Source organism: Euleptes europaea, chromosome 3, assembly GCF_029931775.1.
Source record: "Euleptes europaea isolate rEulEur1 chromosome 3, rEulEur1.hap1, whole genome shotgun sequence".
Taxonomy (NCBI): Eukaryota; Metazoa; Chordata; class Lepidosauria; order Squamata; family Sphaerodactylidae; genus Euleptes; species Euleptes europaea.
Window position 1 is genome coordinate 73,281,466 of NC_079314.1, and position 27,060 is coordinate 73,308,525.

Genomic DNA, 27,060 nt, shown 5'->3' on the forward strand with positions numbered 1-27,060 from the left:
TCTTGTAGTGGCCATTTTGTGATTGGCCACGCCTCCTGCAGCAGCCATGTTGGGGTTGTGCCCATCATCCTGTGTCAAAATGCTGAAGGAGCCTGCAAGCTCAAAAAGGTTGGAGACCCCTGGCCTAAAGGGATCTCAAGCTGAGTTTCTTAAAAACTGTAGACGCTGTCTGAGTGGGATTTAATTGTTAAGAAATGGGCCTGTCCAAGAAGCCATCAGGTGACTCTCCTTCCTGGCTGGAGATGCAGACTTAAAAGTCTAAAGTCTGAAGAAGCAAACACACTGTTGTGAGTTTGACTCAAGCATCCTGAGAGTACATGGTCTTTTTCTTTGGGGAACTGATGTGGGGGTCATTGACTGGATGCCCTGTAGGAGGATATCTTTACCTCTTCCTCTGCTCAAATTGTATCCAGATATGCAATTTTAATATTTATATAAACAAATATTATAAAAATGTCAAAAGAATCCAGTGCTTCCTGCCCTTGCAACTTCTTGCCACGCAGTGTAGTGACAAGTGGGTTACAATGATATCATCAGAACAAGTTTATAACAAGGTCAGTGAATGGAAATATAGAACTTAACTTTTCAAAATTCAGGCCAGATCTCTTTAGCATAATCAGTACAGCTTGATTGATTCTGGGGAAATCACATGGCCTTTTCCTATGCTTTTCTGTAGAAGAGTATGCCTTTTCCCACACTTCTGTAAAGAACAATGCAATTGGTAGCAGCAGGATATGATTCAGAAAAAAGGTATTCTTCATATGTATGTAAATCTTTAATTGAATAACACACACAGAGGTTTTAGATGGGTATGAAGTATTCTGAGAACACAGGCACTTTGCATCTTCTTCTCTTGCAGAAAGGTATTTTTCATGGCCTCTTTTTCTTTGATTTATCGTAATTGGCTTGATTTAAAAGCTGATGAGTAACGTTTAAAGTCAGTAAGATTTATCATTCCTATCCAGAACAAACAATCAGAAACCCATGAGTGTTTGTTTACCTCATGACTTTTCTCAAGGGGCTTTGATGAATACTGACATGTACTTACTGCTCCTCCCTCGGGAAAAGGACAGCAGAAAGGCTTGCTAGTAGTAATAAATTAATAATCAAAATGAATCAAGCCCGTCTGTTGAGAAAAGAGTCTAACACAGTCTAGGTCGGATCTCTTCCAGGACACAAGATACAGTGCAGCACACATGGTGCAGAATTGACAGCTGCCATTGAAAATCCTCCCTTCTAAGAAAGACTTTGTGACTGGCCAAGGCAGCTCTCCTAAATGGTCCCAGGGTTAAGATGGGCTGGGAAAAAGGCGGTTTGCCTGGAAATGGGAGGGAGGCAAGAAGGCTCCCTTAAATTCCTGACAGTTCATGATGTTATCAGGTCCTGGAGTCATTAAGGAAGCCTTGACTTTCTTGGATATAGCTAGGGCGGTCAAAAAAAAAATTCGGTACAGTTCAGATTCGGCTGAATTTGGCCCTTGTGGGTTCGGTACGTGCCGAAGTCCGAACTCCCCCACTTCGGATCCGTTCAATTCGGCGGGAATTCAAAGTTCGGAAAAAAATTCGGCCGATTAAAGCCATTAAAAACACAATCGCACCTTTCCACGGCTCTGGGGGGGCATTTTTGGGGTTAGAGGTCCCAAACTTTTGGCAGAGCTTCAAAGGACGTTTATTGAAAGACTCCCCAAGTTTTGTAAAGATTGGGTCAGGGGGGGCTGAGATATGGGCCCTGAAAGGGGTCCCCCCACCCTTAATGTTCATCTCTCAGCAGATCTTGCCGCCCACACACAAAGCTCCCAGCCCCGATGACAGCTGAGAAATTAGCAAAACAACTGCAAACACAACCTTGTTAAACAACACCTTTGCAACACACAACTGAAACCTCCCCCCTCAAACCAGGGAGCGAGAGACTCGAGGGGGAACACACACCCCAGGCAGAACTGACGAAAGCCCTTTGGCTTCCCCCCCACCCACAGAAACTGCTCCCTCCCCACACACACACAGACTCTGCTTTCCCCCCCCCCACACACACACATACACAGGAGAAAAATTATAGATTAAAGCCCCCAAAGGGGTCTTACTGTGGCTGTCTTCTGTTCCATCAAGAGGGGCTGAAGAGAGGACTTGTAATCCAAGATGATTCCAATTAGGCACAGAACGTTTTGCTCTGGAGAAGATGCACAGGATCTGATCCATTCATCCCAATAGGGAAAAGGGAAAGGGGAAAGCCCATATCTCGGGACCCCCTGACCCAATGTTCACAAAACGTGGGGGGGTATCTTAAGAACACTGGTCTGAAACTCTGCTCAAAGTTTGGGATCTGCACCCCCAAAAATGCGCCCCCTGCAGCCATGGAAAGAGAAAAGGGGGGAGGCGATATTTCTGCCCCCACTGAACCCATCTTTACAAAACTTGGGTAGTATCTTAAGAATAATTCACTGAAGCTATGCTAAAAGTTTGGGGGCTATATCCCCAAAAAAGCGCCCCCTGCAGCTACATAAATGGAAAAAGGGGGGAGGGAAAAGGGGGAGAGCCATATCTCGAGACCCCCTGACCCAATGTTTACAACACTTGGGTATCTTAAGAACACTGGTCTGAAACTCCACTCAAAGTTTGGGATCTGTACCCCCAAAAATGCGCCCCCTGCAGCCATGGAAAGAAAAAGGGGGGAGCCCATATCTCGGGACCCCCTGACCCAATGTTCACAAAACTTGGGGGGTATCTTAAGAACACTGGTCTGAAACTCTGCTCAAAGTTTGGGAACTGCACCCCCAAAAATGCGCCCCCTGCAGCCATGGAAAGAGAAAGGGGGGGAGGCGATATTTCTGCCCCCACTGAACCCATCTTTACAAAACTTGGGTAGTATCTTAAGAATAATTGACTGAAGCTATGCTAAAAGTTTGGGGGCTATATCCCCAAAAAAGCGCCCCCTGCAGCCACATAAATGGGAAAAGGGGGGGGAGGGAAAAAGGGGGAGAGCCCATATCTCGAGACCCCTGGACCCAATGTTTACAAAACTTGGGGGGTATCTTAAGAACACTGGTCTGAAACTCCGCTCAAAGTTTGGGATCTGTACCCCCAAAAATGCGCCCCCTGCAGCCATGGAAAGAAAAAGGGGGGAGCCCATATCTCGGGACCCCCTGACCCAATGTTTACAAAACTTGGGGGTACCTTAAGAAGCTTCATCTGAAGCTCCAGTGAAAGTTTTGTGTCTGTACCCCCAAAAATACGCCCCCTGCAGCCACAGAAAGGAGCGAATGTGCACAAGCACCCCCCCACACACACGAGGATTTCGCTCTCTCTCTCTCTCTCCCTGGCCGGGCCGCACATCAGCTGATTCCTCCAGTACTCAATCCTGACTGATTGGCCAGAAGAAGACCCAGCTTGGCCACCGATTGGCCGGGGGAGGAGAATGCTGCTTACTGACGGTTATGCTGCTTACTGACGGCTGAATTTGCCGAATTTATTCGCGAACTCCCGAACTCGCTGAATTCGGCCCCCCCCCGGTTGCCCGTCAGTTTTGAGTTCAGTTCCTCCCGAACTAAAAACCACCGAATCAGGGGAAATTCGGCTGATTTTCAGTTCGGGCCAAACCAAATTGACAGCCCTAGATATAGCTACCCAATCTGATGCTAGGTAAATCAAATTACTTTTAGGGTCGGCAATATTTGATTGCTTACCACTAGTTATAACTAAGAGCACAAAATCACAAACATATTAGATTCAGCCATGTCACAACAGGGCATGTATCCTGCAACTCCATTCAGGAAATATTCCTCCAGCCTCATGAGTCTTCTCTGATAGAAGTAGCTTTTCCTATGGAGGCAGATAGGAGAAAAAAGGAACAAGGTATAAGGAAGAGCAGTTTATTAGATTTGAAGGTCTAATAAACTGCTCTATCTTGGGCCTTGTTCCTTTTTTCTCCTACCTACTGGTGTGGCTTTATCTTCTCCATCTGGAGGTAGAGGCACTTCCATTGAAGGAAGTCTCCCTTGGTGAAAACCATTTCCTCTAAAGTGGACCCTCTCCACTGCCCTAATCAACAAGGCTTGGTTTAGGTGACTATAATATTTCAAAGTACTGGAGCAGGACCAGTACTGTGAGGTGGAACAATTGACAGTGCCCACTGCTGGTCTTGACCCAGTCATGAGCCCTCCTACTGTCCATACTCCCAGCCGCACATGCTGCCCAGCATAACCGGGGAGAACAGAATGTAGGTGGCAGCCCAAGGCTTACACACTACCCATTGCCATCAGGGGAAGAGGGCATGTGTGTGTGTATGTGGGGTGTATGCAGCGGGAAGTGGGAGGGCTCATGAGAATGAGCTGGCAGGGAGGGATGCACAGGTGGCAGTGGTGGGAACCGGAGGGAGACCCGGGTACTCTCTGCCAGGGATCTCCTCAAATGTCAACCCAGCCCTATACTAGAGCAGTACTGTACTGGGAAGACTCTACTGCTTCTCCTAAAGTCCTTCTATAATGGGCAGGGTCACAAAAGTTGACATTTTAAAGAGTCAATTGCTCATACACTGCTGTGGGTCATCCTGCTTCTCAGATGAAGAGTTGAAGGAAGTCAGTCCCAGCCCTGGGCTGATAACAGAAGGGCAGTCACAGGCAGTAGTTATAACAGAGGAGCAGTTGCTGGCAGAAGCTGTCCATTAGTCTTCCAGCTCAGGAACTCAAGCCATGCCTGAAACCCAGCAACTGACAGTCTTCCCTTTAGGGTTCCCAGAACCATTAAAACAAAGGAGGAGGCGTTTATGACAACTTCAGGAAAGAGGGAGGAATGTTCAATTGCTGGCTCAACATAGATCAGCGCTGAGGCATGGCAGGGCTGATGACCTACACCTGGCTTGGAATGCTGTGTTTACTACAGCAGGCTTATCTGTCCCAGCAGAATGCAACCCGCAGGAGTAGTTACTTGTGTCTGAAGGAGCAACAGTGCAATTGCAGAACTTCAGTGAAGAACTAGTCATTAATTGTCAGTTAGTTAGCAATCACCCACAGCTCAGCCTGCCTTTTAGGGAGGGTACCATTGGAGGTGTCTGCAGATACATGGATATTGTGTTATTTATGTGCAGTGTTGCATTATCCATGCTCCTCAAAATGAAAATAAAATAAAATGGGGTGGGTGGAGAATCCTGAGGGTCAAATGAGAATACAGCCCAGGTGTGTGTGTGTGGGACTTCAGTACACATCAAGTGTGAAAGGGAAGCTACTACTTAAAAACTGAGAGAAAAAGGATTACCTGGGCTGCTAAAATCTCTGTTGCAAGAGTGACTACACAGAATCACATCAGCAATCAGACTACCATACCCTGATATGGAAACAACCAGTGTTACAGTTTGTAGAAGATCTGTATGGGTGTGGCACATCCTTGCCAGCAGGGGTCACGTGTGTATCTTCCCACAGGCCTCAGACTGAAAGGCAAGGACTTTTCATCCTCAGGAGCAAGAGCCAGTGATCTATTTGCCTTTGTTTTATTAAGGGCCTGGCTCATCCTGGGGTGGGCTTTTTTGGAGGTTCCACCCCTTTGGACCTCCTGTGGGACCTGAGCAACTCCTGTGGGAAGCTGTCACCACCCCCCATATCTGAGCTGTGACTTATCTCCTTTCTTCCCTACCCTGACTCAAGGCTGCACCTTAGCTGCTCACCAAGCAGAAGTAAGGCTTTGCCTTAAATGCACCACGTGCTGCCACTTCGGTGTATGGACATTGAGGGTGGGTCCCTGGCTGCCTTCAGAGCTGGTGGAGCCTGGTTTTTTTTTTTTTTGCTAGATTTATTTTAATTCATGTGTTGAATTATGCTTTTATTTGTTTGTGTTTGAATTTTTGGAAGCATTGTGTGAAGGCAGGATATAAATATTTTAAATAAATTAAATGTGTCTCTTGGCCATTGGTGCTCTAGCTGTCTTCCCATCTGCTTCAGTGACCCTGTTTCCCTGTATACCAGAGATAGGAAAAGATTGATGATGAGAAGCTATCATGTTATGCTATGATATTATGATTCCTAGGAGCTGAAATGTCTTCTTGAGAAGTGAAAGGAAGATGAAGTACCATTAAGGAGTTTATAGCATGTATGATTTAATTTTAAAGCATACTAGTAGTCAGTGCTAACAGCTTTTGGCACAGTATTCTGATATTATTTCTGAAGGTAGAAACAGAGGAGGTCGTTCATAGCCCATTCACAGTAGCTGATAGTATCTGGAAGCATTAACTGTAGGTTACTGATGTTTCTTCTCTTGCTATTGGTGGCTCTGTAGTTTGAAATGGGAATTTCATAGTCTAAAGTAGTGACCTAGCCCAGAGAATTACTGCAGTGAGTCTTAAATCTTTCTTCAGGTACAGAAGAAAATAATGGTTAAGACAGATGTATGTAGAAGACGTTGAGCACTCATTTTCTGCCATGAAAGGAAATGTCACCAAATGTACTGAAATTTTGTTCAAATAACCACTTTAGAATGCCTGACTTCACCCTACAAGGTTTGTCTTGTAACTTTCAAGAAGTATAAGTCCCCTGAATTGACCAGGCCTGGGTTTCTGGTTTCCCTGGGTAACACACAAGAACCTCTGCCTGCTATAGTTAAGTTCCCATCTTATTTCTTGTGCCGGCTACAGCTACAACCCCAACTTCCCTCCCTGTTTAATCTCTGGCTCCAGACTTCAGGGATCCAGGAGTGACGTGAATATCCATGGCCTTTGCCACATACTTTGGTAGACTCCACAAAGGAGTAAATTCAGAGGCTTCTTTGACAGGCATGATTAGTCATGTGCAATTCATGTCTCTAGAGACCAAATCTGACATTCTGTGTTTTCATGTACTGTTTAATTCATATTTTTAAAATCAAGTTTGAAGTAATCATAAGCCAAATACATTTTACCTGCTTTCTGTATATGTCATACATACAATTTTTAATATTAAATTTCCAGAAAAAGTGGCATACATATGTAAGTCAAACAGTCACAATAGTACCAATCGTAAAACTCATTTACTTTATTTTCTTTGCTTGCACTACAACCATCTCTAGCTAAGCACAGCGTTGAGAAGGATAGAGCAGCCACATTGCCTTAGATGTAATCTCATGCATTTCAAAGTGTTACCTGTGAGCCCATCCATTTTTCTCTGTTGTTGCGTTACAAGGGGCATATCCATAAATAATGGATGGCCACATGGACAGATTGTCTCTAGATAGCAAAATACAGGCTATCTTCCACTTAGCTGGTTTCAGTTTTGAAAATCTTAATCTTGCAATAGCTTCCCTCTGGGTGTGATGGGCTATACTTGATAAATATTACCTCATCCCAAGTTGCACTTTTATATACTTCAAAAATGAGAAAATATGGGAGGTTCCAAGCTTCATGCTATTTTTTATAGCTGTACGTTTAAACCTCTGAAATTTCATTTTTATATGACTTCAATGAGATAAGATCCCATTCTACCAAGCTACCCAGCCTATATTTTGCTTTAAGCATTTTAAACGACTCCCTACAAAAAGAAACAGTTTTATGAATTTTTTTGTATCTAAAAACACTTTTAGCGCACATTTGGTAAACAGGCTGTGATTGTTAACAAAGTTTATGATCCTTAATTGTAAAAAAACTTGAAATTGTAAACAAGTCATATCTGTTTGAAGCAAACAGTCAGGCTGCTTTAGTTGTTTCTTTTAAAAGACAAATGTGTGGTAGCTCCTACTTTGCTATCAAGTGTCATTTCTGTCTCTCCCAATATTAACAAATAACTTCTTGTAGAGATAATTAGATCTAAATCAGTTATACATGTCTTAGCATATATTACAATTCTCACCTTTGAACGATATTTGCATGTTCTTTCTCCACTTGTTGTAATATAGTATATATTTCTGAAATACTGAAAATATTACAGATGTTGATATAAATGACCTTTTAATAAAGAAATGTTTTGTTCTATATGTTCATATGAATAATTGGCTATTTACAGCAATAAAAAATGTGTTTTGCACAAATCTTACTAATAAAGAAGAAGCACATGTAAAGTTGGGGCAATTGCAAATTAATAGTTGATTCCACAAGGAATTTCAGTCAGTCATTTATTAATACGACACATAGCCAGACATATACAAAACAAAAGAATAGTCAACAGTTGTCTAAAATCCCATCAATATTAAAACCAGAAAATCCAAGTATAAAATATACTGGCGACTACATAAAATCCTAAGAGGACACTACTATATACATAGATAATAAGACAGGTCATCCCAACAATTTGTGCCTAGTTTTGGACGAGGTGGCACAAAATTTAGTAGTGTCAACAGTCACCCTTGGATTTTCATTTGAGAGCAGCTTGCTTGCCCTCTCCTACTCCGTTATCTGAGAGCCTGTTAGTCCAAGGCTGGATAAATTTGCCACGGATCTCTTCATAGTAAGGGCAGCGGATGAGAATATGCTCCATGGTTTCTTACATCCCCTATACCACACTGGCATAATCTCTCTGATATGGGGATTTTTTAATATCTACCCTCTAGGAGTGCCGAGGGGAAGGCAGAGATCTGGTTTGTGAGAAAGCTCTTCTATGAATATTTATTTCCAGAGCAAAAAGATATGCAGCAGGGGCAACAGGGAATCTGGATTTATCTGGGACTAAGAAGGTGGGAGTTCTTGCTAGATCCATCTGCAGCTCGATGTCCCTCACTCTTTGTTTCACCATTTTCTTAGCCTGATCAGCCCCCAACTCCAGTAACGAATACGGAAAAACCCCATCTGTTCGAACTTCCCTCTAGCTGCTTTTATCCACTGCGACTGGTAACAATCTTTTAGAAACAGTGAAATCAAGGAATTAAAAAAAAAAACAGCTTCACTGTTTGCAATACTATATACATATGTTTCTTGAAGAGAACAGCTTCCTGAAGACAGTTCCCAAAGATGGTTCACAAGCTGAGTTTAATCAGTGACTGAGAAGCACTTTTTCACTAAGAAAATAATCTTTTGGATAAGAGTGGGTCAGAGAGGAAAACATTGGAAATGGCTTTACGGGAACCTATATCACAAACAGTATACTGTAGCAGTAGAAAAGAGCAAGAGCCCACTAGCACCTTAAAGACTAACAAAATTTCTGGCAGGGTATGAGCTTGCGGATCCAGGCCAATAGGGGTCCCAGGGCCCGTCTGCTCTTACCTGATAAATGGGACCTCCCCCCAAGGGGGGGCACTGTTTCTATCCTTTCTGGAATAAGAAATATGATGCAATACATGTGTGGAATAAAACAGGCCACAACTTTTAATACATACAGCAAAAAACTTACATCATTAGGCATTGGCAAGCATGGAGACAGAATCCTGACATCAGGTGACCCGCTGCCAGCTGATGTATCCTGTGCCCAGCCCATGCTGGGTACAGCCTGAGAAGGCAGATCTAGGACCCACATGGATGGCAGCCACTGTGTGGTCCACTGCCACTTGGGAGGAGGCAGGCCGCCCTGACTGCCCCACCGTGCATGTCAACCCACAGGCCTCCCCCCCCAAAACCACTTATTGGGGTCCCCAGCCCGGGAAAAGGGGGCTCGCAGGCCGGCTTTTCCCCAAACAGGATTCTGGCCCCATGCCCAAAACCGCCACAAGAGGAGGCTGGGAGGGGAGCCCCCCTTTTGGCCGACTCCCGCCAATGCCTAACGCTGTAACCAAACCCAAAGACCATGCTGGATGTCCTGCAACCAAACATCCATACCCCACGAAGACAGATGTACACCATCCGAGCAATACAACGCTTCCAGGCAACTTGATAGCTCGGGATGAGGGATCACCTAGCTGCCCAGGGCCATCACTGCCGATAGCTAGTGTTGCCTTACGCCTAGCCCGGTCAACTTTCTCGGGGCGCTCCGCCCCCATCCAGGACCTCCTCTCCAGCATGTCAGACCACAAAACGCTTACACCTTGCCACCACGTAGTCAGTATTTGCAGATCCCTCATTGCCTCTTCCCGCAGGGCATTACCCTTGACCTTGCCCATATCGTTGCTGCCCAGTTGCACAACAAGGACATTCGGCACTCTGTGTTTCTGCACTTGCCACTGCAGATAGGGCAAGAGAGCATTCCACCACATTCCTCGCACACCAAACCAGTACCCTTCCATCAGGTCTTTCAAGCCCAGGTTTCTTCCCCAACCGGAACCAGTGGCGTAGAGTCCCGCCCAATGCACAATGCTGTGGCCACACAGCCACACCCGGCGCCGCCTTCCAGCTGTAACTCAAACACAATCGTTAATGAGCGGCCTGATACCTTATATGCCGCCGACTGCCATCTCCCAGTGGCCTTGATGTGATGCTCAGATAGCCCCCAAGCTGTCGCAGTGGTAGCCGCCCCAATCCTGAAAGAATGTGAACTGAAGTCACCTGCAGGTAACCCAAGTTCCCCAAGGGCCATACGCGACACGCTTACAAACTGATAGCGAGTTAAGGGGGAACCATCTGCGTGCCTCAAAAACGGGCTGTCCCCCACAGGACGCACATCCAAAAAGGCGGAGGCAGCCCTAACCGGGCAAGGGTTGTCCAGGGGGGCAGCCCTTAATTTAATAACAGAACCCTTCCCCCCCTTGGTCCATCTTTGAGCGGGCAATGGTGATGTGAAGCCCATACTTACTCAGAACTACATCCTGAAACCTTAAGGCCCAGCAGGACTTGTCTGAGGCTGCGCTTGCGACAAGCTCCCCCACACGTAGAGCCCCATAGAATGCGAAAGTGAAGGCCACCCGGAAGAGAGCTACCTCAAAAGCAGAGAATCATATCTTCCGCAATACAATTAGTAATTTTGACAAGATTCCCAGGGTGATGGGTCTCCTGTGGTCCGGAGGCCGTTGTGCCAGACATTTCCAACCCTCCACCGCCCTGCGAGCTCGGAAGGAATCACACGGGTCAGCGAACCCTTGAGCCTTGCTAAAGAAAGTAATGGCAGCCATGTGGCTTAGCATGGTCTTGGGGGCCAGCCCACGCCACCTCATGTCAGCCAGGTAACACAGAACCATATCCTCAGTAGTAGGCCTGAGCCAAACTGACAGCATGATCAAAAGACGCATACCGTACAGAGCAGAGTTCCTGTGGGATGGCCTCATTGACCGATGCCCCCTTTGGATAAGACAGATGATGTATTAGGCGGAACTCCCCCAGCGTCTTTTTGGGAACTACACCCAAAGGCGAAACCCTGAGGTTATGAAAAGGCAGGGACCCAAAGGGGCCACCCTGCCAGCCAACCGCTCTTTCTCAATTTTGACGGCCACAATGTCAGGGAGTTCCCTGGCTGATTTCAAGTTATGAGCATCCATCGCAACCCTGGGGCCCTTAAAAGGGATGTGAAAGCCAAAGGAGAAACCCTCCCCCGGGAACTCTGCTGCCTTCCGGTTGGGGTATCTGGCCAGCCAGGGTAAAAGGGCCTTCAAGATTACTGGTGTGCTGGCGAGCCCCATCCAAGAATCGGAACTACTTACCGCCACCCGTTGAGGCCCCGGCACCCCCGTCCCTTCAGGCGAGGGGCCGGCCCCCTCGAAAGGGCTGCTGAGCCCTGGGGCAACTTGATTTTGAGTGACTGCCATAGCAGGATTCACATATGTGCTCAAACCTGCACTTAATGTGACTGCAGTGACCCTGGCCAAATTCCCAACACACCTTCCTGTGCGAATCACGGTGTGGAGCCCACTTACTCCCCTTCGCAGAATCAGACCTAACTTTAATGTGGGGATTCACCAACGTAGACCACAGATGGCTATCTATATGGTCCCAGCGCCATTGATCATTATTTGAGGCCCTCTTACGGAACTCCTCGTCATATTCCAATGCCGCAGCCTCACCCGCCAAAGCACGTGCCTTAATGACACAGTTATGATGGGTAAGGAGGTGCCAAGCCTGCTTTGGGTAGGAGGCCGCGTCTACCGCCATATAAACCCCAAAACCGGCAAGCCAATTGTCAAATGTCCTGTCCTTGGGATCAACCCACATCTTCCTAGGCTCCCGACCCCCCACCTTTACACTCCTACCTACCGACATCTCTGGCTTTATCAGCGATATTACATCAACATAGTAGCCGTCGAGGATTTGTTCCCTCAAATCCCTGGGCAAGTGTATCCCAGGCGGGTTGTCCCCAGAAACACAAGTGGACTTATGTGGACACAGAGTGCCCCTTGTGGTCTTACCATCCTCCCAAACACCGTTCACCCGCTCCTCTTGATCAAGCCTCTCCTCCGCCTGCCTGCGTAGGACCCACCAAGCAGCCCAGGTACCTCAGCCCCCGCCCTCCAGAACCTTGTGGATGCCCCATCAGATTCCTCCCCAGAGGAGGACCCACCTGAGGTTCCCCTGCTGTCTGAAACCTCTCTGCTGCGCCTCCCTTTTTTACGCAACTACTGGACCTTGTGACTTGTCTTCCTCCTCCGCCGACCCCTGGAGCGGGAACCCCCAGACTCCGAGCTGCTAGAACTGGGAGGGGACGAGCCGCCCCATTTTCTCCGGGTTGCCACCTTTGCCGCTCTGCCTCTAGCCTCATGTTGACCTGTAATAGAAGCAGAAGCCCCCATGGCCCCCAAGCTGCCCGATGCCGCCTTCAAGCCCGCCATGTCCTCGGCCAGCTTCTTCACAAACTTTGTTAGCCCTTTAATGGAGGAATCCTCCTCTATAACCTTGGCCATGGTCCGAGTCCTCGCCGCCGGCCTCTTTCCAAGCCTCCCACCATGGCCTGGCCGGCGCTGCCCTCGTGGTCCACTGGCCGCTCCTTGCTGGTGCCGCCTGCCGCTGCGTCGGCCGGGCCCCCTTGGCGTTTTGTTTAGGAGGCATGGCCCACACTGGCCGCTTGAAAACTCAAGAAAAAACACAGCCCAGAAGAAAATGACAGCGGGGGGGGGGGGGATCATCCCTTCCCCAACACGCCACACCGGTGATTCCGATCTGCTGGAAACTTACACACAGGCAGCCGAAGCTCACACACTGCCCACGTGGAAATCCTCCCAGCGAGCCCCCGCCGGCACCTCGAATCCCAGGGGAGTCAAACGCCACCAGTGATGCCGCCTCCACTCAGGCAGCCACCGCTCACCCGCTGCTCCTAACACGTCGGGGAGACAATGCCAATCCCCCAGCAATTCAGCCCTGCTCGTCCCCAGGCAGCCTACATGCACACCGCTGCCCGAAGGAGAGCCGCCCTCCATCTTGCTGCTACAAAGCAGGCCGGAACAGGGCCGGCCACGAGCGGCTCCTCCCCTTAAATACCCGGCCGGAGGACCAGACTGAACACCTCTGGTCAGTTAATGCCGGCAGGGACGGAGAGGCAGGAGAGCTGGGCCTCGATTGGCCCCTTTAAAAAGCAGGTGGGACGAAGGAAAGGCGAGCGGCGGAGGAACATCCGGTCACCTCCATCCGGTCCCCCCCCCACGAGGGTCTGAGAGCGGCGCCATGCCACCCCCCGCGCCGCTGACCGCCCGCCAGGAGTCACCCCCAGCCGTCGGGCCACCCGTCGCTCCCCCCCACTCCCGCAGCTGAATGGCCAGCTGGGCCCCGCCACCCCGCGTGGTTCTGCAAACAACGGACCCCCGTAAGTAGGGATCCTCTGCTTTCAAGAGTCACAGCTCACTTCTTCAGAAATGACTTAGACATTGTGACTTAGACATTGTGACGTTTAAAAAAATGTTTATGTGCAGTCAGTGTAGTATTTGTGTTTGGTAAATAAAACTTGGTAAATTGGTATTTGATCCTAAAATGTTTTGTGTAGTGCATAGAAAGCAATCTGGGAATCAATGTGATGCAAGTGCCATCTGTGTCTATAGGAGAAGACTCAGATGGGTGGAGACTGTATGCTCAGGAAAAGTATCCTGAATTTCTTCAGAATGCAAGCAGGGGGTCTCTTGTTGGAATATTTCACCACAGTGGTGTATTAAGGAAAAAGTTAGCCTAGAGCTCTTCTGTTTAGCATATTTTATTTCTATGAACTGAATTTTTTTAAATTGGGGACCAGGCAGTTAAATGGTTCCAGGACAAGACAACTGAAATCTAACAGTTGCAAATACTTTATTTCATTGTGTAGATCCCAGCCCATTTTGAGCAATTTGCTTTTCATTGAGAGAATGTAAAATAACTCCCCAAACAGCTGCTACTAGCTAGCTTCTGCAATAATTACTGAATGTCCCTTTTCTGAACACATAGATTGGTTGTTACTATTCATCCAGAAAACTTTCTTATATTTCATTATATAATTTTTTTTTCTTTTTAGAGTGTAACCACATTGACACATTTGCAGGTCCCCTGGGTATTAACTGTTGCATGAAGAAGGGGATACAATCTCAGGGTCAATTGCTATTTAAATTCTGCTTCCTGTTCTCTGTACGAAATTGTGAATCTAACTAAAAAGGGACACTTTTTCTGGCCATTGTCTTTCCTTTCCATTACTGCAAGGTTGCCAAGTTTGCAGATGACACCAAATTATTTAGGATGGCTGAAACAAAAGTGGATTGTGAAGAGCTCCAAAAGGATCTCTCCGAACTGGAGGCAAATGAGATTCAATGTGAGCAAATGTAAAGTGATGCACATTGGGGCAAAAAATCCAAACTTCACATATACAGTGATGGGATCTGTGCTCGCAGGGACAGACCAAGAAAGGGATCTTGGGGCAGTAGTGGATAGCTCAATGAAGATGTCAACCCAGTGTGGACCTGCTGTGAAATAGGCAAATTCCATGCTGGCCATAATTAGACAAGGAATAAAGAATAAAGCTGCTTCTATCATACTGCCCTTATACAAATCTGTGATGAGACCACACTAGGAATATTCTGTACAGTTCTGATCACCACACCTAAAAAAGGATATCGCAGAGCTTGAGAAGGTGCAGAAAAGAGCAACCAAAATGATCAGGGTACTAGAGCAAGTGCCCTATGAGGAGTGGTTTAAACACTTAGGGCTATCTGTGTGTGTTAAGTGCCATGCAGTCACTTCTGACTCATGGCAACACTATGAATCAATGTCCTACAAAATGTCCTATTGTTAACAGCCTTTCTCAGGTCTTGCAAACTGAGGGCCATGGCTTCCTTGATTTAATCAATCCATCTCATGTTGGGTCTTCCTCATTCCTGCTGCCTTCAACTTTTCCTAGCATTATTTTATTTTCTAGTGAGTCTTGTCTTCTCATAATGTAGCCAAAGTACAATAGCCTCAGTTTAGTCATTTTAGCTTCTAGGGACAGTTCAGGATTGATTTGATGTAGAACTGACATTCTTTTGGTCAGTGTTCCCCCAAATGCCCAGTTTTCCCACTGGAAAAAAAGGCCTCGTAAGAAAAGGAAACTGCTCCCACACATTTTTTCTGGGCCTTCATGTCTCTAAGAGTGACACACACTCACAGCTACATTTTGGGTATTGATCTTTAAGGCTGCCTTTTATGTACGTCACACTGGCAAAGCCTTGATATATTTTTCCTCCATTGATAATGAAAAATCAAGTTTCAGATGAGAGAAGAAGTAACCCATCTAACTCTTCTGAAGTTAATGCCACAAATCTTCCTATCTTCCTAATTTGAGTTTGCTTCATGCAGTAGAAGGCTGGTTAAACTGTGCTCAGTGCGAGCTACTTTTTTTGTTAATATATGAACAACAGACCACTTCTACAACAATCCTTTATTAGTTGGGGCTGTCTGGCTCATCCAAGCTGTGGCAATTTAACTGATGCATATCTCCTTCTGATGTCTGCTTGCTTCAATGGCAGCTTGCATGAATTATTCTGTATTGTAGCAACATTGTTTATACTGAGAACAGACACTATGGAAATGATGTTTTTCATGACTTAGATCCAACTGTGCAAAACATTTCTAAATCATTCTGGGCTTAATCTTACTGAAATGAAAGTAATATAGAATTAAGCCCTTAGTTTAAATATCAAACAGCCTGCAGGGGTATGAAAAATAATTACATGTTATTGTTAGTCTAACTTATTTATCTGTAGAAGTAGAGTAAACATGTATTTTTTAAAAATTCAGAAATGTGTGCTGACAACTTCATCTATTGAATTGTTTTTGGTATTGATTGTCTCTATTTTTGTTGCATTAGCCTGTGCTTAATTATTGACTTCTGCTTGTGTCTAGATGGCAAGGTTAATTGGTGGCATTTTTTTTGGAATTTTTTAATTTGAATACATTGTATGACATGTAACTTTTATTTCCCCTTTCTCATGCTCCACATTTAATGCACAGCTACTTTTACCTACAGCTACTACATCTCTAATATCAAGTGATATTATTCTGGAGATACTGGTTCTTGTTTTCACCTTATATTCAAATTTGATGCTTTGATATGGTTCAGTCTTCTCAAGATGATGGTTACCTATCTATTTAGTGTGTTGAATGTATCTTGTCAATGTACTCCCAATAGCAATGCATAGTACTTCTTATACTGGAGAGTTTGTTCATTCTTAAGCATTTTGTCATCTATGGTAAATTCTAGTTAATGGGAGTTACCGCACTTTGTATTCCCAGCAATGTATTAAGAGTTTGAAAATGTTATAAAAAAACATCGCTTTAAAAGGGGTTTTGGATACCACGGCTTATAAATGGTTGGAAGACATCTTCACAGCTAAAGGGGCTAAACAAAGTGCAAACAGTATTTTTTATAACATTTTCAAACTCTTAATACATTGCTGGGAATACAAGTGTGGTAACCCCCTATGTCTCTCTTGATTAATGCAAGCAGAGTTGGCAGATGATTATCAGAAAATTGGTATATAGGTATAGTGGTATGAATAATTGTGATTTCATTCAAAAGCAATGCTCACTCTGACCAGCTAAAATCTTCTTGCAATGCCTTTAACATCAAAAAGGTATTGTGTGAAACAGACTTTGAATTGTTTATTTTAGCTTTGTGAGTGTTGAGCAGTTATAACAGATTTCCAAATGGCACAAATGGTTGTAAAGTTGTGAATACCATGTAGTGAACAAGCAAGAGGCAGAAAAAGCCACAGAATAGGCAACAGGCACCATGGAGAATGTGCATCACTGAAATTATGAAATAGACTAAGTGGAATGGACAAAAGGAATAACAGCAAAGGAGGCACAAAGATATAGCAAGCTCTGGGCTTGTTACTTGTGTTAACAATGACATTGTCTATGAATTTCTTTCAACATGCATTTTATTATATTGTCACCTGAAGAGGGATAAATTAAGTGTTAATATTTTCTGAAGTGTCAAAGGTTTATAAGCACAGCTACTTCAGGCCTACTGTGATTTTCAGCCATGCATATGGGTAACACACGTGAAATGTGTATGAAGTTCACATTAATTCGAAAGGTGTTGGTGTAGACAAGTTAATGAATTAGATTGCAATTCATTTTCTGACCAGTGTCATATGGAAAATGGCTTTTCATTATCCTGGCTGGTAGGGTTTTTTTTTATTGCCAGTACAATGAACTGTGTCACTACAGTTGTTATGCAGAATTGTGTATTGAAGTTTCATGACACAAAAGGCTGTTAACTGTAAAGCCAATTGTGTGTGTTTTAAAGTAATTACATGCAATGCATGACATAAGGCTAAACTTGAACTGGGAGTTTTTGTGGTTAATATTTTTTTCTGTACACTAATTTAAGATTTTTCTAAATGGTAGATAAGGCCATTGAGGTTATGCTTGCAGTTTACCACTGCAAGCATTTGAAACTAGAAAAAGATCTTGAGAGATAAAACAAGGCTTTCATTACATGAATCATTAAGTTAATTAGATTGTTTTCCATTTCATATTATCGTAGAAACAGACAATCATCAAATATTCTATTAAGATGCTACAATTCAAAGCTGAAGATGAAACATAAATTTTTTTTTTAGCAGTTTTCTTAATTTCCCCAAAACTTTCTTAACACTAAAAAAACAGAACAAAAAACTTTGAAGAAATTATTGAGGTTTTTTTCCTCCCCCACTTGTGTCATATTTTCTTGCATTTAGTAGCAGGATGTGACATCATAAACTGGCCGCCAACCTTTATGATAGGGTTGCCAACTGCCAGGTAGTAGCAGAAGATCTCCTGCTATTACAACTGATCTCCAGCCGATAGAGATCAGTTCACCTGGAGAAAAATGGCCGCTTTGGCAATTGAACTCTATGGCATTGAAGTTCCTCCCCTCCCCAAACCCCGCCCTCTTCAGGCTCCGCCCCCAAAATCTCCCACTGGTTGCAAAGAGGGACCTGGCAACCCTACTTTGTGAGCTTGTGGTCACCTTTTGAATTCTGAGGCAGAGTAACGGGCCTTACTACAAAATGTCATAGGAGGTAGCTGCCACAGGAAGTAGAGCCAAGAATACATATACACATAAGAGAAAGGGGGTGGGGAATATAAACACATACATGTACACAGAAGATGACAACCAAGGGGGAAATGGGTGTTCACTGCCCTGGTGCTCCCTAGCCCTCACACCTATCAATGGATCCTTCTCCAGTAAGAGGTGGGAGGATCAAAGTGACAAGCTCCTTTATTTGCATGAAGGCATCCAGTGACTGGTTCTGTCTTCACAATGGTCCCATTTACTTCCCTGAAGCACAGGGTGGGCTCCGGGGGGAGATTGCTGCAGGGACTGCATTGGGGAACCCTGTCATGAACCGAGACCTTGACTCAACAATTATACCCATCTGCAGCTTGCCATTCTGGTATCCCAAGCAAGTCCAGTCTGATAATACCAAAGATCCCTGAGTTAGGTCTGTTATACCAGCTATGATCGACAAAAAAGAATCTTACAGAAGTGGAAGCATCCTAAATCATGTAATCTCAGGAGCTCAGAGATATGGTAAAGGCCACGTGAAGAGCATGATCCAATGATTTGTTATAGTGAGAAGACAGAATTGATGACATCATTGTCATCAAGTGAAGAGCTACAAAGCTGTATGATGAAGCCTTGGATGTACCTGTGCATGGTGGTGAAGACGAGATGAACAATTAAGAGGGTTCTTTAGAACGTGATGGACAAGGAAAGGATACTAGTCATGTTAAAAGATGCTAGTCATGTTTTTGGATAGTTTGATAAGCAAGAAAGAGTTCGTAATTTCTCCTAAGAATAGGGTTGCCAACCTCCAGGAACTACAAAACAAGAAGGCTCAGTGCTGTAAGGATAATTGAGCAGACCCAAGACAGACCCAAGACTATAACAATATTAAAGCAAATTAAAGTGAATTTTATAAAGTGCAATAGTGAAAAAATATATACACAAAATTTTACAAAATGCAATCCAATAAATATATTGTTATTATTCTTCACGGGATATCACAGATCCTCAAGCAATAAATTAGTCAAAATAACCCATAAGGGCATCCATTGATATCAAAGTCTATTAATATGTTCAATATTGGAACAGAGCCACAGGAAAAAGATGGCAGACGTGTCGTCTAGATCGGGACCACGTTTCGCATATGGCTTCTTCAGCGACCTGTATCAGCAGTAAATATATTTATGCCTTAATAGGTGATGTCTCATCAGGACCGCAAAGGTTTGTATATAGGTCTCACATGTATACAAACTTTTGCGGTCCTGATGAGACATCACCTATTAAGGCATACATATATTTCCTGCTGATACAGGTTGCTGAAGAAGCCATATGCGAAACGTGGTCCCGATCTAGACGACACATCTGACATCTTTTTCCTGTGGCTCTGTTCCAATATTTAACATATTAATAGACTTTGATATCAATGGATGCCCTTATGGGTTATTTTGACTTATTTATTGCTTGAGGATCTGTGATATCCCGTGAATAATAATAATAATATATTTATTGGATTGCATTTTGTAAAATTTTGTATCTTGTTGTACTCCTATTTTGTACATATTTTGTTATATATTTTTTCACTATTTCACTTTATAAAATTCACTTTAATTTGCTTTAATATTGTTATAGTGCTGTCTTGGGACTGCTCAACCTCCAGGAACTAGCTGGAGACCTCCTGCTATTACAATTGATCTCCAGCCAATAGAGATCAATTCAACTGGAGAAAATGGCTGCTTTAGCAATTGCTTTGGCAATTGGAGTCCCTACTCTCCCACACCCCGCCCTTCTCAGGCTCCACTCAAAAAACCTCCCTCCAGTGGCAAAGAGGTACCTGGCAACCCTACCTAAGAATAGAAGGGGTGGCCTCTGACCAATAAAAATATACCGAGGACCAAAGGAGAACATACTACTGTCAGACTTTCCTCTCTTACATTCTCACACTTTATTTCACTGTCAATCAAATCTTTTCTTCCCTATTTTCCCCCCTGCTACTTACATGGCCTTATTTCTATGCTTCTTGCGGATCTGAATATCTTTTTAAGCACTGTGTATTTTTTCTTTTATATAGTTTTCCTTTTTGTGATATCTTGGTGGTTCTCCTGCTGGAATGATTCTATATAAAAACTCCAGAGTAAGAAAAGGTAGCTGTGCAAACTGTTTCAGAGTAAATAATCAACATCACCATGCTTTTCTCCTCAATGGGAACTCACAGTGGTTTACAACATTCTCCACCTCTCCATTTAATCCTCTCAACAGCCCTATGAGGTAGGTTAGGCTGAGTGAGTGTGACTGGCCAAGGTCTCCCACCATACTTCCATGGCTGAGTAGGGATTTGAACCTGCATGCCCCAGATCCCACTCCAACTCCTACACCAAACTGGCTTTCAAAAATAGGAAGTGCTTTCTTTACTTTGACTGTGATTCTGACCATTACAAGAGATAGTCCTAGCTTACAAAAGTTAAGAAGACCAAAACCACACTTTTTTTTGGGGGGGGGGAAGGAACTGCAAGTACTTGTGGGTGGGCTTCAGTGATGTTAATTATTTATGTACATGAACAAGATTATAGGTGGTTGGTTTTGAGGGTTTATTTTTCTCTTCCAGTACCGAGAAACAGAGGGAGGATGACTTACTGTATTACCTATCTTAAACTTTCAGGGCTTGACATAAAGTGCCATTAACAAACCATGACCTCTCATAGTGAGCTATCTTTAGTTTTTCTACATTTAAAGGCAAAGCACTATTACACCAATCCAAGATGTACTGAAAGTATTTTTATTTGGCACTATACAACTACAGTTCTGGATGGTTGACATTTTCAACTTCGTTACTTTAATTGTGCAATTTCTTTTAGACACGTTATCCAATCTGCTATTATTGGACCCCAGAGAGAAAACCCAGCTAGGGAGAGAGTCCCCCTAAAGTCTTAGACTGTTTTATCCTTTCAGTTAAGATGGAGAGCAACAGCTATCAGCAAAAATATAATTATTTTTTTTCTCAATCAGATACGATTATATGCAAGACCTGATGCCATTAGAAGAGGATCTGGGGACTATGCTCTGAACATTACTCGGAGACTAATTGAGTTTTATGAAGACTACTTCAAAGTACCCTATTCACTTCCAAAATTAGGTAAGCTTTTCTCTTGCATGTGAAGAGCAAAGTTCATATGTGTGTAGGGTATGTAATTAAAAAAAATCTTTTAGGCAAAATAACATCATTAAGTATTCATTTTCCTAATAATGGAGAGAAGAGATCAGTCTCCTGCTCTTAATCTAGCCTTATGGGTAGCTGGTAAGGAATAGTCAAATTGGTATGGACATAGTACAATAGAGAAGAGACATTCTGCTATTTAGTTTATCGATTTGTGAGGGAGTGTGTGTGCCCACTTACACACATACAATATGTTTTTTTAACCTTCAAATCATATTTATTTGGTTACATTCATCTCTGTATTATCTACAAAACATTTTAGCATTAAAAAAAACGCTTAAAACAGATTGTTTTCTAAACAGTGATATGTATTATAATGCTCCTTATTGGAATGAATCATCCTAAAGAAAACTTTGGTGTTCATTGAACCCGAGCCTAAAAGTATATGTTCTCCTTCCTTTTTTGTTTTTGTTAACAATCTTTTCAACAAGCTAGAATATGTCACACTGTGTTATTATACCTACCCTCTTTAGGAATGTTTGGAACCAAGATTCAGAAAATATATTACTCAGCAGTTCTTTTTGATCCCAGGTTTGTTCTGATTTTCAACACCAGGTGTTCCTTCCTAGAATTCATGGCCTACTTCATTAAAGCACTAGCCTGCTGAGTAGCATTCTTCTTAGTCTTGCATCTAATACATTAATTGAGACTGCCACAAGTGGGTGTATTATGCATTTTAATATGTGTGAAATACTATTTCTTTTTGTCCTCTCTTTATTGATGTGTTGCATGCAATACAGTGTTAAAGTCAAATAGCCACACAGAGGCTTGTTAACATGAGATTACACTAATTGCAGTTTATTGCTTTGTAGTTTAATGCAAGCCTGCAGTTTGTCCTGTATAAGTGCTTATCAAGCAAATAGGATGTAAGTCACAGAGTTTGTGTGGGGGAACCTGTATCTCGAGACATACAAAAAAGTTAAAAGAAAACCGCAGTGTCTTTATTCTCTATTATCTGAAAGAAACACGGGATTGTTAATTTTGGATGATCACATATGTAGACAGCAGGAAATTATGAAAATACCCTTTTCCCCATATATTGTTCAAGTAAAATGTGGTTGTATCATTTAAATGATAAAGGTGGCTATTATTGAAAGTAATTTACTGACTACAGTGTATTATGGGGAGCAATACCAAAGCAGGGATCACCGATTTTTACTTCAATGAGAGCTATTTCTCTCTACTTCCCATTCCTGAGCAAGTTTTGTTCTGACCTAGTAACGGAACGTGGACTCGGAAGAGCACCAGAAATGAAGCTATCAGCTAAGCAGCACAGAGAAAAAACCCATGAAATAAATTCTTTTTAACAAAAGCCTAGAGCTACTCTGCAGCAGCTGGCAAACTATCTGTATCTCATGAGCTACTTGTTGGAGACTCCAGAGCCTTGTGTGTTTGTGTGTATGTGCTTCCTTTACAGTTTAATTGGCATACATGTTGTTGCAGAAATCCTAGCACTTGGGGTGTTTTTTTTTTTAAGTATGATTGAAATCTATCGTATTTTTCACTCCATAAGACACACTTTTTCCTCCTCAAAAGTGAGGGGAAATGTCTGTGTGTCTTATGGAGCGAATGTGCGCACAGAGCCAGCTGGGCGCGCTGGAATGACACGAGCCGGCTCTGTGCGCCTAGTTCCAGCGCGCCCAGCCGGCTCTGTGCGCCCTGCCCGCCTCCCAGCAGGCCGTCGGGGCGGGGAAAGCCGGCTTGCGTCGTTCCAGCGCGCCCAGCCAGCACTGTGTGCCCCGCCCGCCTCCCAGCTGGGAGGCGGGCGGGGAGCACAGAGCCGGCTCGCGTTGTTCCAGTGCAAGCTGGCTTTCCCCGTCCTGACAGCCCGCTGGCAGGCGGGCGGGGCGCACAGAGCCGGCTGGGCGCGCTGGAACGATGCGAGCCGGCTCTGTGCGCCCCGCCCACCTCCCAGCTGGGGAGCACAGAGCCGGCTCGCATCGTTCCAGTGTGAGCCGGCTTTCCCCGCCCTGACGGCCCGCTGGCAGGTGGGCGGGGCGCACAGAGCCGGCTGGGCGCGCTGGAACGATTTGAGCCGGCTCTGTGCGGCCCGCCTCCCAGCTGGGGCACACAGAGCCGGCTCGTGTTGTTCCAGCGCAACGCGTACGTGCCCAGCTGGCTCTGTGCGGTTCCGCCCGCCTCCCAGCTGGCCGTCGGGGCGGGGAACGCCGGCTCGCACCGTCCCGACGCGCATGCGCCCAGCCTGCATTCGCTCCATAAGACAAGTTTTTAGAGGAGGAAAACAAGGTGCGTCTTATGGAGCGGTGCGTCCTATGGAGCAAAAAATACGGAATATTTCATTTAATATAACTTCATCTTTTGTCTGTGCTCAGGAATCTTCTAGCAATGCTTGAAATCTAAAAATAATCCCATTAATATTAATATGAGTTCATAAGAGTTTAACACTTGACGAATAAGGGCTTTTGGAGCTGAACTGGCTGACACTGTTGCCAAATGTTTTTCATACTACCTTTCAACATCTGACATTAATGATGATACATATATATGCATATTAATAGTCATTACTTTTTAAAGAGTATGCAAGTGTGTGTGTTTAAGAGAGAGACTGAGTAAAAGTGAGAGAGTACCTCAGCAATTCACTTCTGCTCTGGAGGCAGGAATAATGATTCAGCCTGAGAGCGGTTTGGAAGTACAGTCTCTGAATTAGATACATATGTGCCGTCAACGCTTTCATGAAAACCACACAAATGATATTGCTTTGTTTCTGAATTACTAACAAGAGAAACATTACTGAGAAGGCTTCCTTTTTTGTGTTTGTACTTACAGAAGAAGGTTATTCCCACATTCATTTCAGTAAAGTACTTCACTCCTATATTGGTTGCACACTAATTTCAGGGGAAATTAAACTACTGTTTCTGTCTAATTTGTGCTTAGTCTGAGGAGAAAAATAGTAGTTATCCCATATTTTCCATTGACTAAGGAAGCATAAAGGATGCTACCTATGAAATGGGAACTTGAACCATCTGTGCTCCTAAGCATTATATTGTCTGCAGGCATCTCACATACCAACAGTTAGCTATTACTAGAACTGCTAGCAACAAACTAACACTGAACTGCTGTTGATTATGTGAAAACTCATTCGTCAGTGTATTTAGCAGTAACTACAAGTGCAAACACACATCCTTGGACAGGGAAAGTCACTTATTTATCTTGATTTCACATAATGTGAGGTATACAGCTTTATGTCCTTTGAAGGTGTGTGACCATGCTTTAAGGGTTAGATTTATTATTAAGAGTATTGATTTGTGTGCCAGACGTTTTCTGGTTATTTGAAGTTGTTGTAGAACTTCAGGGATATTTCCTGTAGATTTGTTAGATTTGAGTCCAGTTGCACCTTACGGCGCAATCCTGAGTAGGGGGGTGGTTAGGGACGGTGCTGCCGTGCTGCCTCCTGAGCAGCTTGCTGCCAGGTGCACAAGCCAAAAAGACTGTTTAATTGAAAACCATGGGTTTTCACGGGGCTGTGTTACTGATTTTGCAGGCACAAGTTGGTGCCTGTAAATGGGGGCATTCCTGGGACAAAAGGGCTTAGGAAGCTGACTCAAGTCAGCTCCTCCCCCAGGAACACCCTGAGAACTCCTCCTTTGGCTCTGGTGAGAACGCTTGCACCTGGGAAACACTGCCTATGAGGTTGCACCGGTGCCTGAGCCTTGCACTGCCATGCTGCTCCCTGGAACTGATGTAACTGGCTCTGCTCCAGCATTAGTGCCAGTTTAGCAGACACACGTGCCATTAATGCTGCTGCATGGGTTGCACCAGTTGCTAAGGGCATTCTCCCCCTCCCTTAAGGATTGCTCTGCCCGGGACCACAAGCATTTCAGGAGGTAGGCTTCTGAGAGTCAATGTTCCCTTCATCAGACACAGACTCTGAAACTATCTTGCTGTAGATTTGTCTGTCTGCCAGTTTACACTTAACTTGAAATCTTCTTGGTTGGCAAACACTATTGTAATTTATCATTTATGTGTTCTTTGGCAGTATTTACTGGTACAAATTTGTACTTTGACATCTTCTTACTTGGTTCACCTGAGTAAAGTGTGTATGAATTATGGGAGCTTCTGCTTTACACATGTAAAGTGTATTTGTATGGATAGCTGAATGTGGCCAAAGTGTTAACTATTACCACAATGGTCATTAACTAAGGCTGCATCCAAATTTCCTTGGTTATTGTGCTGCTGTTGTGCTCTAACAATTGTTCACTTCCTAAATTGTCTTGCCCACAAAGAAAAACCATGCTACTAATGGCTACTGGCCACTTACTTCTTCTACTGGATAAAAAATGAATGTGCGTTCTTAGTATAATAAGTTTATTCTTTTTTTTCTTTTTAAGAAAAGGGACCCATGATAGTCAAAGAAGTATGATAAATGAACATAGCCAGCTGGCTATTTATTTTTATTTAGGTAATTTATAAACTGCACATCTGTAATAAACGTACCCAAGGCAGCTTGCAAATAAAATACAATGCAATGTGTCATTTTTTTGAAAGAAAAACTCAATAAGATAAATGATAAAAACTGACAAAATAAAAGTAGCATAATTTAAAAGTCCGAAATAAAACAACAATTCTACTTGAAGGCCTTCCAGAACAGGTAAGCCTTTAGATGGCACTGGAAAAGACCTAAAGTGAACAAGACAGAATTTCTGGGGAAGAGAGTGCCACATCATATGAACAGTTACCGAGAAGACCTTCACATGGCTCTGTCAAATGAGCATGTAATAAGTGGATTCCTCCTCCAATAGCTGACCTCAGAGCACCTTCAGGTACATAAGGATAAAGGAGGAGATCCTTCATGTGCATATGACTGAATCCATGAATGCTTTAAAAGATCAGAATCATCACTTTGCATTAAGCCTAAAAACAGTGGAAGCAAACCAAAGTAACACCTTTAAAATCCAGTGTTTTGGCCCTTTATTCTCTGAAAGGATATGGCAAGAGAAACTGGAAGAGGCCAGAGGGCTTTGATTATGCTTCCCAGATCCCTAGACAAACATGTTGATAAAAGAGTTGGGAGCTCTGTTTCTAATGGAAATCTCGCCTTAATCATGAGCAACTGTGCATTGCTTCAGGGTGCAGAAGGGAATTCCCGGGGATCCTGAACAGCAGTCAGAATTGTGTGAGGACTGTGTTAAGAATTTGAACAGCTTCTGTCCCTATTCAGTAGTCCTGCTCTTGTTTTTTCCCACCATTTATTTCACCATGCTAATTAATTTATCCTACTGCATACAATAGTGTGATTTAGTTTGACTGTTTCATTGGTGTGCCACATCTCAGTTCATCTGGTAAAGATTTCTTGAATTTGTAAAACTCATTTTAAGAGGAATGGATAGGGACATCAGTTGAAATCATTAAAAGGTGTTATGAAGGTAATAGGGCATCAGAGTGCAAGTTGTTTCTGTGGCATATGAGGGGTCTTTTGCTGAGCTTGGGTTTCAAAACTGGCATTGAGATGCATAGATATTTTTATTTAAGAACTCCCATGCGGTATTTGTGTGGGTGCCGCCCATTCTCGATGATGGGATAATGTTGGTTCGCTTCTTTGCCACATTGATGAGGTCGCGGCCTGAGCGATGGGAGAATTCCGCGGCATACACCAGCCCCTTTG

At 44.0% G+C, this 27,060-nt stretch overlaps 1 protein-coding gene across 1 annotated transcript in view; it reads left to right on the forward strand.

Moving 5' to 3' along the window:
• TRHDE (thyrotropin releasing hormone degrading enzyme) overlaps nucleotides 1-27,060 on the forward strand; it is a 267,123-nt gene that overhangs the window by 50,480 nt on the left and 189,583 nt on the right. The window contains exon 3 of the mRNA XM_056846509.1: nucleotides 21,230-21,356. Within this exon, the coding sequence (XP_056702487.1) occupies nucleotides 21,230-21,356 (127 nt within the window). The remainder of the gene's footprint in view (nucleotides 1-21,229; nucleotides 21,357-27,060) is intronic.